At 34.1% G+C, this 12,445-nt stretch overlaps 1 protein-coding gene across 1 annotated transcript in view; it reads right to left on the bottom strand.

Moving 5' to 3' along the window:
• Window positions 1-5,080: 5,080 nt before the first annotated feature.
• Window positions 5,081-12,445, bottom strand: part of LOC132699937 (kinesin-related protein 12) — a 172,772-nt gene continuing 165,407 nt past the window's right edge. The window contains exon 7 of the mRNA XM_060666933.1: window positions 5,081-7,456. Within this exon, the coding sequence (XP_060522916.1) occupies window positions 7,223-7,456 (234 nt within the window). The 3' untranslated portion in view covers window positions 5,081-7,222. The remainder of the gene's footprint in view (window positions 7,457-12,445) is intronic.

A 12,445-nucleotide genomic window follows, 5' to 3' on the forward strand; every position in this document is an offset into this window, starting at 1 on the left:
GCCAAGTGAGATTTTGGCGAAACGTCTGCAGGATTCCAGTCGGATGCAAGATTTGCAGGATTCCAGTCGGATGCAGGATTCCAGTCGGAGTTCAACGAGCGAATATAGTGTCATCATATATATATATATATATATATATATATATATATATATATATATATATATATATATATATATATATATATATAGCTTTAAAGAGATGGTATAACAAGTGGAGAAGGATGGACATACGGATACAAGGAAATATATTCCATTCAGCTCTTTTCGCGCATGATCAAGTTATTTTTGCACAGGAAAAAGAGGACATGGAATACTTGATAAGAAAGCTAAAAGAACAGACCAAGATCGTACATGTTTAAGGGATATAGAGACAAAAATTTCACGAGGAAAACAAACCACAATCGGGAACAATACTCTTATTAAGGAAAACAAAAAAATAATCTTCCAAAGCATAATACAAAATATCACTTTATATGGAGCAGAAGTATGGCCAATGACACCAACGATAAGAAACAAAATAAGAACGGTCGAATTGAACTTGTGAGAAGACAAAATAAGAACTGAAGAAATTTGGCTACGATTGGCAATAGAATGCTCGATAACAAGGAAATTAGAAAACAAAGCATTACAATGGTATGGTCACGTACACGAATACTAGAAGACAAAACGAGTACTGGAATGGGAACCTCCAGTGTATTGTAATGTAAGTGAACTGTAAAGGAAAATGGCGAAGAAGAAGAAGAAAAAGTTGCCATATTAAAGTGTACAGTTACCTTTTCCATTAGTGAAAAATGTTTCAAAGAAAATAAAGAAAACTAGTTATTATTCTGTGTTTTCGTAACAACATGAGGAGATAATATTTATTTCTAGGCCTAGAAGTTAACAGCTGAGATTGATATTCCCACGTGAATAACAAACTCGCAAACAAAAAATGGCCCCGAAAAAAGGACACTCTAATCCTAACTCCAGAACGCCTTCTGATTTATTTCCTAGCAAGCAATTTAATTGATAACTAAAAAATAAACGAGGTGACGGAAGATTTCAAGTTGACGGCAAATAAACTTGTTTGTCGTATCGAATGCGGACGAGATAAGACGCAACATACCCCCCGGATAAGTTTGAAGGCAGAAAGTTCGCTTTCGCAAACAAAGTAGAAGGAATCTCGTACATTTTCGAGTAGCTCCAAGTTTTTTCTTTCTCGATTCGCTCGAATAAAAGAGTAAATAGTCCGCGACGCAGATGACTTTAGAGCAATTTGCGCCTCAACATCGATTAAGCAAGTTTTAAGAAAACATATCTCAAACTCGGGATTATTTGTGCTAAAAAATTTGTGATAGACATTCGACGCTTCCGGTCAAATAATTTTTTTTCCACATACCTTTCGACAGAGTCTTCGCTCCATTTTCGAGATTACTCCGATGAAATAAGTCCTCCTGGCGCATAAATCCCGAGAATTAAAGTTTACAATGGAATTGCCACCGTCAAATAAACGATCGGGCTTTGTACGTCACTTATAACTGTCGCCTTTTTCCAGCTCCATCATTTCCCGGAAACGGCGGTAATCCAGCCAACGTCTAATTACGAGATGCTGCAGAGATCTTGTTAAAGCCCGTCGATTTGTTGCTAGACAATGGATTTTGGTTTTTGTCGCTCCTGCAACGACGCTAGACAGGAACAAGAATAAATCCTGTTTCAACTGCGAGGTCTCAGAGGAATTTACTTCTGAGTCAGCCGTCGAATACAAAATAAATTATAATTCATCTGGAATTATTCCCAGCATTCCTAAGATTTCCTCTGAATTTCTTCTTATAATTCTTGAGTTTCCTATGGATTTCTTCCCAGAATTATTGAATTTCCTCTGAAGGTCTTCGGAATTTCTATGTAATTACATGGAATTCCTAAATAATTCCTTTTCAAATTAGCTGTAATCCGCTGCCAGTATTTCTTGTGTATGTCAAGAAAAATTCTTTATAAGGAAAGCTACATTTTTGGTGACAATTGTGCCTAACAATTACCAAGATCAATCAAGAACGCTATAATGCTGTGTTACTACTCATTCCAGTGTTACATGCAGTAAGTTGCTCTGGATATTTGTTGTTTTTGTCACGAGAAGTTATGGGAAATGAAAGTTACGTTTTTGGAGACGATGGTACCTAATGAAGCTAGCTATAATGTTGTGTTACATATACACACTAATTACACACCGATTTAGCGTGCGAGAAGCGTCACTTTAGCACGTCAGTTTCGTTCTCCCCTGATCCGAGCCGCTTCGGACATTTCCTCGATTTTACCACAAGGGCAATTGGATGTTTTCGGAGATATTTCGCACACGTTGAATTTGGACGTTTGTCAATTCTGAAGGTCATATTCCTGTTGTTTTGCGAAAATGTTCCCAAAAATTGACGGTCGTAGAAAAAGTACAGTATACATACAACACGGTAAACTTTTTTAAGACACTCCGCTGCGCTCCGCTCGTGTCAAATAAACTCGTGAGTCGAATGCCGTTTACCGCACTTGTTGCATAATATGCTATTTTGTACTACGGCTGGTTTTTCTTATACACACAATACATTCACGCACATGTTCGTTAGAATTGCCAAACGTCAAAATCCAAGCCGTGCGGTAAAATCTCAGAAAATATCCGATTACTCCCAAGCCCGGCGGTAAAATTCCAGGAATGTCCGAAGTGGCTCGGATCCGTGAAACTGAAGTGGTAAAGTGACGCTTTCCGCACGCTAGATCGCTGTATAATTAGGTATTGTACAGAAGGGTAAAAAAAATAGAATTTGATGCAACAAGTGTGGTAAACGGCATTTGACTTACGAGTTTATTTAGCACGAGCGGAGCGAGCATTTAATGAACACCATTTACCCCACTTGTTGCATAATATACTATTAATATCTCAGATGCAACATCTCAACGCAACATGATTTGTGGGTTAATTTTTAAACCCTCTTTGAGACAATTCTGTAAAGAGGTACTTCAAATGCATAAAAACAATGCTGCGCATATGTCTACTTAAAATACCCTTAATTACACAATAACATGAATATTTAATTCACAAAAGTCCACAATTAATATACCCGTAATAATGTTCTTGAAACCAAAACTCAGTCATATGTTTTATTAAAGGCCAATAAATTATTCAGGACCATAATTCTTATATTTTGCTTCCTCCAAGCCTAAAAAAATTATCAACATAGCAATTTAAAAATTACGTGAAGAGGCTCCTGCCGGTCGATGCTTTCTATAGCCTGAAAGAATTTGAAATGTAGCTGAGAACATTCAAATCATCTGTTTTTTTTAAAATGAATGTTTTTGTTTTTTGTGTCAAAGTGTTGTTTCGTTATAGATTTCTTAAAGATAATGCCTAGATTGTTTGATTACAAACACAAGTTTTCATTTGATATGTGATTGTTTATGTGCCCGCATAAATGTAACAGTCACAAGAACGTTAAAGTACAAAACTAGGAACGAACCAGAATTCAAATTTTACAAATCTAGGCTGTGCCAACTTTCACATACCACAACCTTAAAGAAAGAAAAAAGAAATGAAATTTTATGAGTGCTGTACAAGAAGAGACCAAAAAAGAACATCAGAAAAAAATTTTGACACATTTGAGCTTAACGAAAATATTAAAGATAACAGAAAAAAACTGGAAACAGCATGTAGACAGGATTAAACATGTTTGTAGTGGAGATGACGATAATTTCAATAAAAAAGTAAGGATGTCAATACAATGAACCCGGTGTTTATGATTGGTATTCTTATAACAAATAATTTACTAATTATATGAGTTGCAGGAATACTTTCAGCACATTATATGGCGAAATTACCACCATATCACTATTATGTAGTTTAAAATTATAGTCAATGTGTCATACAATATCAGTTCGCATATTTCAAGTTATGGTTATTTTGAGGAAATTTTGGGGATATTTAAAGAGAGAAATTAGTAATTAACAGACATTTTTTGGTTTGATTTGAGCTGAGGGGAGCAAGTGTTTAATAAACGAGTTACTGACTGACTGACTAACTTTATAACTTTTTTCTTTCACAATGTCAAAGCTCCATCAAAATTATTTCTAGGATGAGTGTTTCCTCTTTAAAATAGGCTGGTCTTCTTGAACACGTCTAGTTGACATTCTCCATTCTTTTGACCTTCCTCCATCTTTTCCTCCACGGCTTTTTCCGATTTTCCCATGCTATGTTCCTAAACCGCTATAGAATTTTTACCATTCCTTAGTCTAATGAAACTAGCCCTATCTCATATAAAATAGTATTGCAATCGAAAATTTAAAAAAACTTTCAAAATTGAAAATTAAAAATGTAATAACTCATTTTTAATTTTGCCCCAAACATCAATTAGACTTTCATAACACTCTTTTGTATTAAAGGATTCTACTAGGGGGAGTTCCTTGGTATCCGCAAGCTGATCCACCCTTTTCTATTTTTTGATAGTTTGATACATTTTTTAACATTAGACGAAAAACTAATTTCCGTTAATTACAGAGCAACAATTTCAGGCACAGCAATTACCTTATTCAAATTCGTTTTAATTAATGCAAATATTTCTCAATTCCGATGCGAGATTTTCGAACAATTTTCCTTTCATTTCCTTTTTCTTGTCCTCCCTCAATATTCCGTCGTAGCGTTGGAGAAAATACCACCTCAATAACTAAATGGAAAATCCAAATTTAATTTGATAGAGGCATTTTAGATTTCAATTTTTAATACATTTAGTAAGTAATTAATGAAGTTATTCTAATTCAAATTTTGGGTTTTGCGGAGCATCCACCATATTATGGACAATATTTAGGTATTTTCTGTTAAAAATACTTATGGATTGGAATTAGCGATGTATTCCGTTGTCTTTATAATTTAATTGAGAAAATTTGTTTGTTTTTGTTTTTTAATGAGTTTTACAATCGTATTACGGTTGCTGTTTCCACAATTTCGTTTTCCAATTCACCTCAATATTTATCTTTGTATATTTTTTATAAATTATCTCAAATACGTCTGTCTTCTTTTAGAATCATTACCTTGGTACGAATGAAAATGCTTATTTCTCATAAATACTTTTAATACAATACTATACACTCGGGGTTGTACTTTACATCGATAACGTCTTTTCTTTATTATTTTTATTTTTACATTTTAAGAAATATTATTATACTATGTACAAATATCTCATATTGCAAACATTTCATTGTGATATTAAGGCATTAATTACATTTGTTTTGTTTAATGTTACAAGGCTAGTTCCTTCCATGTAATATAAATACATGGTTCCAAACGTAATTCAGTAAAGAATCGGATACTCTATTGTATTGAGCAAATATTATCAAAATCTAAGCTAGAAAATTTTCAGAAAATATATTACACTCTTAACATTTGTAAATCTTACCAAAACTATTCGTTATTTAGGAACTTAGATATTTTGTATATTACATTTTCTCCATAGCTGCTCTATTAACTTATCAGATATATTAAAATTTGTGCCGCCCACGAGTTAAGATTGATTGTGGCCAAATGTTATAATTCGGGTTATACAGGGTATTTCAAAATTGATGAGATATAAAATTAAACATTTAAAAAAGTTTTTCAAAAATTATTTACTTTTTGTGCCAAACTCCCTTTCCTTTTCCTTTCAGGTTTACAGCCTAAGGTGTACAAATTTTACAAATATAAATTTTAAAGCCTTAAGAAAACATTAGGGTTCTTGAATTTTAGAAAAGCAATACAACAATTTTTACTGAAAAATAGTCGTTTTGGTAATGTCAGCTTATAAATTTAAATTGATTAAAGCTTTTGTTTTCATTGATTTGTTCGTTCATTATTTAGTACCAAGTAGGGGAAATCTTTTTTTCTACTCCCGTCTGTAAAATACCCAATTATACACCGATCTAGTGAACGGGAAGCGTCATTTTACCACGTCAGTGTCGTTTCCCACGGAAACGGGCCACTTCGGACATTTCCGGGATTTTACCGCACGGGATCGGATGTTTTCGGAGCTATTTCCCGCGCCTTGAATTTTGACGTTTGTCAATTCTGACGATCATGTCAGGAAATGTATTCGTGACGGTCGTAGAAAAAGTATAATATGCAACACATTCAATAAACTTTTTAAGTCACTCGTTTATTAAACACTCGCTCCGCACGTGTCAAATAAACTCGTGAGTCAAATGGCGTTTACCGCACTTGTTGCATAATATATTATGAACATTTCAATCGTAATTTTGCACAACATAAAATAAAAATACAAAATCTGAAATAATGTGTTTTCATAAATCCATTATTAATTGCAATTTTTGTTTACTTTGAATACAGTTGACATACAATACTCATTTTTTTATTATTTTTATATAGTTTGTTAAAATCGAACAGTGGTTTTCATTTTAGCAGCTAATACTTTTAGGATTCCCACCCAAATTGCTAATCTTAAGAAATAAAAATTGCCTTTATTGTATTTTCTGTGTCTAACTTGCTAGTCAACATTTTTTTTTTACAAGTGCAAACATTAAAAGAAAGAAAGAAAGAAAAGCATGCATGAGGTTATATTCCGAAGTCTCTTGTGTATAAAAACCTTAATAATGGACTAATCAAAACTAACCAAAAGATTTTTCAGAAAACTAGAGCACTTAATATTTTAATTAGATCCAAATTAGAAAAGGAAAGTTTCAATTCTTCAATACAGTTAAATTAGTAGTCAATTCAACATATTCTTTGACCAGACAAATAAAACCATTTTTAAGAGTTTGAATGAGAAGCAATATGATAAAAAGCATTACTTTTTGAATAATTTATACAGGGTTCCAAGTAATTCCATATTTTTGGTACAACACAATTCTATAGAGATGTAATAACTCCAATGTACTCTGTAACATATGCAGGTAGCATCATTCTAAACATAAACATAAATAACTAGAATGTGATATCATTGTTATTAATCATTTTAGTTATTATCGCTTGCTAATGAGTTGTTACTTATAGAAAATGGAAATAGAAAATCATAGGCTCACTATAGTGGATAAAAATGTTGGCGCGTTGGCTTTTTACACCTCCTAACAAAACTCAACGTAAACAATTTTTATTTTTTAATTTATAAATCTCAAATTCGCTAATCTTATCGCACTCGTTTATCAAAACGCCCCTAATCACACTCGCCATTTTCACAACAGACGGTTCCTTAAAAAAAGTCATCAATTTATAAAACAACTTTCAGGACGTCCCCCCGGAGTCGGACGTATTTCCGGTGTTATTTCCGGGCTCTGGCGATTGCCCCGAATTGTGACAATGGGAACAGTGCAAGCAGACGTTACACGAACCCAGCTTTTTGGCCAACATTGAGCGGAGTTTTAATGCGGGCCCAAGTTTCATGCCCATCGTGTTCGTCAGATGCTCTTCGGTAAGAAGCGGTAGTCCGCTGCCATCTATCCGCTGGTCACGGAATGTCTGAAACAAACAGAATCGGACTCTTCATTCAAAACTCTCATGGTTTTATGTTGGATGTCTTATTGGCTACGAAATGAGGATGTCTAGGAGTAGACACCAGATGGCACTGTAACTATAAAAAAGTTTACTCATTTAAATCCATAAATCATGGTGGGAAAATTTACTAAAGCTTTCGATACGGTATAGTGCTTTAACAGTGAAAAGTATTGCGCTCTAAGCAAATATAGTTTTAATTAGGGCCTCGTTAGTTTCCCGACTACAAAACAACATAAACTGTATACATACTTTGCTCTATTTAATTCTAGAATACATATTGCGGGAGATAAAAAAAAACTTGGCTACCGAAGTATGCCGAAATCCTTTTTCAAATATATTTTTTTCGTTTTGCAAACATGTTTATTTACCTCCGAAAATAATCCATAAATTTTGGCTTACAAGCTTCGAGTTGCCAGTCATTTAGTTATGCAGCGAATACCAGAATCACATTCCAAACTCCTCAAAATACTGCGGTCATATTGGAAACATATTATGTATGTATTTGTAAATTTATTTATCTGGCCTGCAAGGGCAGGTCACAAGAACTATATCGTGTAGATTTCTTTAGGCTCGTTTTTTTGCTTTGAGCAACCTTATTTAAACGTTCGGAATCGGAATGATCTATTTGAAGTATATATAAAATTTTCTATTCTCTTCTATAAAATACCTAATTATTTGTCATTTTAGCACGTCATTTTCGTTCCGTTTCGTTATTCCGGCTTGAATTTTGATGTTTATCAATTCTGACTGCCATGTCACTGGATATAGTACGCAACACGTTTGGAAAGTTTTTTAAGACAGTCGTTTATTAAGCTCCCGCTCCGCTTAAGCGAAATAAAATCGTGATTCAAATGCCGTTTACCACACTCAAAAAGGCAACTGCGGATGCTGTTAATAACGAAATAATTTTTTTGCTTGTTAGGAGATACAAAAAATAACTGAAAAAGTGACTTTGAACATACCAAGTGCTTACACTGCTTTCGAAGGGCTTTTTATATATACAGAGGAAAATTGAGAGACTGATTATTTGTATTTTATTCAATGACTGTACCGCTTTTTACTCTATTCTTTAACAATCCGTATAAAAATAATAGTATATTATGCAAAAAGTGCGGTAACGGCATTTGACTCACGAGTTTATTTGACACGAGCGCAGCGAGTGTTTAATGAACGAGTGACTTAAAAAGTTAAAAGGATAGTTTTTGAGTACATTTTAGCAAAATAGCACCAATACATTCACTGACATGACCGTCGGAACCGGAAATGTCCGAAGAGGCTCGGATCCATTAGAACCGAAACTAAAGTGGCAAAGTGACGCTTCCCGCACGCTAGATCGGTGTGTAATTCGACATTTTACAGACGGGAGTAGAAACAATAAATTCATTATTTTTTAAATTTACTTGGACTTTTTATTCAACTAAATTTCTAAGTTTCCATCACACGGTCTTATATCCCTGAAAATTTTGTAATTTCTCTGTTATCAACGAGCAAATTAAAACTTTTTGGTCTACTGCTTCAAAAACATTAGTACCTAGAAATTGCTTATATTTAATTTTTACTAATAATTAATATAGAGGAAGTAACGAATTCGTCGTTTTTTTCCTCCACAGCTCTCTTACATTCTTGTCCCCCTCTTCTAATGTATGTTTATCATCTTAGTGCTGGATGCTCCCATTCCAGTATCGTTTTGTCCCCCTAGGTTCTGGAATGCTCTACATTTGCTACGCAGATGATCAAGTTATTTTTGCACAGGAAAAAGAAAAGATGGTACGAAAACTGGAAGAACAATACGCATTGTGGAAACCTAAAATAAATATTGACAAATCCGAATTTATTTTACAACATTTTATTATTAATAGCTGCCAAATTTTTAAGCATTTAGGATCTGCAATAGACTAAGGTAGCAAGAGTTATAATGACCAATGCAGTACGAGGAAAACATGGTCCAAAAGCGCTTCGTCGACTGCTATAGAACAAAGCTCTGACTCAAGGAAACAAAACATAATTTTCCAAAACGTAGTATACAATATAACTTAATTTGGACTATAACCAATAATATAAGAGCAATAAGAAACAAAATTAGAAGGCTCGAATTGGATTATAATGACAAGTCACAAAAACCGATAAAATGAGAACTGCAGTAAAATTGCAACGAATAGGAATAGGATGCTCAATAACCAGGAAATTTGAAAATAGGCCTGCGGTAGTATAGTCACCTAAAAACCAAAACTGATTAATGAATATTTTCGACGTATGAAACTTATGAAATCAGAATCGTTAACGAGAAGAACCAAAACAACAAATATAATTTAAAAAGTTAATAATTCGTGACTAACCGGCGTAGTAACGTTCTAGCTCAGCAATTAAAAAGTAACCAAACAATGATGTTGTAGAAAATGTAATGGTACGGAAGTGGAGCGAATCGGGCGATCGTACCGGCGTGTGCGCAACGCGTGCAACAACAGTATAACCACGGCTCGAAGAAAGCACGCGAACTCGGGCCGAAATGCTTTTCAGAACAATAACTCAGGCTTCCGGTTGTACCTGACTGCCTTATTCGGGTGTGTTGAAACGTTTTAGTTTATCGAAGAAAGGCAACACTATTAATTTGGGAGGAGATTACTTACAGCTTACGTTAGAAGGTCGATGGTGGCCGCCAGCCAAGTAGCAATTCGTGATATTTCATTTTTCAGCAAAATTTTAACGGTTAAACGGCTGATTTTCCGTCATGAATGATTGGGCGTGGTTCGTTCGTAACACCGTTATACTTCGCCTTCTATCGTCAAATCTGAGAATTTATCACGAAACACATAAAGGGCTTCATCCCGCACTTGGCATATAGTCTTGCCCAATTTTCATCGAGCTGGTTTTTGCCCGCAATTGTGGAAGTTAAAGTCTGTTTATAGATATAAGAAAGTGACTAACTGATACGAATTAAGAAATATCCGGGCAAGCTGTAAGAATGAAATATGGCCGAACAGGTCCGTACTTTGCTTAGAATTTAATTATTTGGGGTTTTGTTAGGAAAGATACTAAACAATATTTATTTATTTATGTGTGTATTTGTGTTTAAATCTAAAATAAAATTACAAATTATTTTTATTACCTACATATATTACTTAAAATTATTCACATAATATATCAGTATCACTATTGCTATCATCGCCTGTTCTAATTATTATTTGTTCTATATTATTTGAAATATGAATATACGATTGTTCTGCTTTTTCTGTATGTTTAACAGAATTTGCCCAACTTTGTGGAGGGATGTTAAAAACTTCGGTTTCTATATAAGTTTGAGGACATTGGAGTTAAGACGGGGAAAAACATTGTTACCACGAATGGCAGATTTCAACTGGTGCCAAACATGTTCAATGGGATGAAATATACAGTGTCTTAAGCCTTAAAACTGTATGCCCGAGATTTTTAGCACAATTATCACAGACGTATTCCTTTTGTAGGTTCAATCTTTGTAGAACCTCAATTAATTGCTTTTTGGTATAATCTTCGTGAAAATAAATGTCGTTATTATACATGTTGTTTTGGATTGTTGCTTTTGTGTCACATGTGGAAGGGGTTTTAGTCAACTGTCTACTGTGATAACTTGTATTGTCCATTACAATTACGCTATTAAGAGAAATGTTTGTAACTAGTTTGTTTTTAAACCAACTTTCCAATAAATCGGCTTTGGTGCCTTCATGGTAATCCAGAGAAGAATTTTTATTTTTTGCAGACAGAGAAAGTCCATTTGGAATCCAACCATCTCTAGAGTCAGCATGCAAAATAGTTATCCTTTTACCTCTTTTTGATGGCGCGTTTGTTTTACACTTATCAGTTGAATCAACCCAACCCTTTTCCGGGGTATCATAAGTGTGGCCTTTGTTGTTCTCTGTATATCTTATTTTTTTCTAGATATTCCAGTCGCCATTTCCGAATTCTAAAAGATTCCATTAAAATTTGCCTTTCGTCAATTTTTTTAAATCTAAAACCCATGGAGGCACGCTTTGTTCCTCGTATAACTGGTAAATTTTACGCCGTATTATATCTTGATCACTTTCATCTACACTCGAGAAAATGTCAGCATCGCTTCTTTTTTTCCTCGCTGAAATGGGATTATTCACAATTTTCCATATAGTTGATGTTGGAATTTTCGTCAAGGTGGCCGTTTCTTCTAAAGATGCTTGCTTGCTGGCACCACGTTCAATGCGAGTCAAATAAACATTGTTTATAACTTCCTTAGTCTCAATAGAATAGTGTTTTCTACATTTGGGCGGGAGATACACTAGTCTCGCACATTTTTGCATAATTCGCACACGATTCCACGCACGCTGTATTACACACGAAATAAGAATGATTACCAATAAATTTAAACTAAGTAGTATACCAAACCAAAGAATATTAAACACAGGTGTGTATAAAATTATTTTCTATTACGGACCACAATTTTACCTGAATTTAAATTCCGAAATTTTAGGTAATAATCTTGTTGCATTGTATGTTAATGACCACCCTTGGATAATCCCATTCAAAAGCAATTAGTCACTTTCTTATGTCAATGAACAGACTATACTTGATATTTTCGAAGAGATTTTTACCCACTTTGCGCTATGTTCTTTCTAAACAATGATATCCACACACTAAACTCCTTTTTGCTTGATGATTTAACAAGATCTGGACTTACTTTTAGAAAATGCTGCCTTAAAAAACACCGCATCCAAACTTATTGTTGATCTGTCAGCGGCCATTTTGGTTGTTGAATGCCGCAAAGTCATTAGCTAAACACAAGATTTTAAATCTCGCTCCTGCGCATGTTGAATGGACCTCCTTATTTTATTTTTTTAGGTGCTTCATACGTTGGTATTGGTATGTTATTAATTATATTTTTTATCAAATTTATAATACTAGGACTTAAAGTAGGAGTAACATTTTCCGTTATTACCTTTGATTTTACTT

Source organism: Cylas formicarius, unplaced genomic scaffold (assembly GCF_029955315.1).
Source record: "Cylas formicarius isolate icCylForm1 unplaced genomic scaffold, icCylForm1.1 PGA_scaffold_3__17_contigs__length_32017465, whole genome shotgun sequence".
Lineage (NCBI taxonomy): Eukaryota > Metazoa > Arthropoda > Insecta > Coleoptera > Brentidae > Cylas > Cylas formicarius.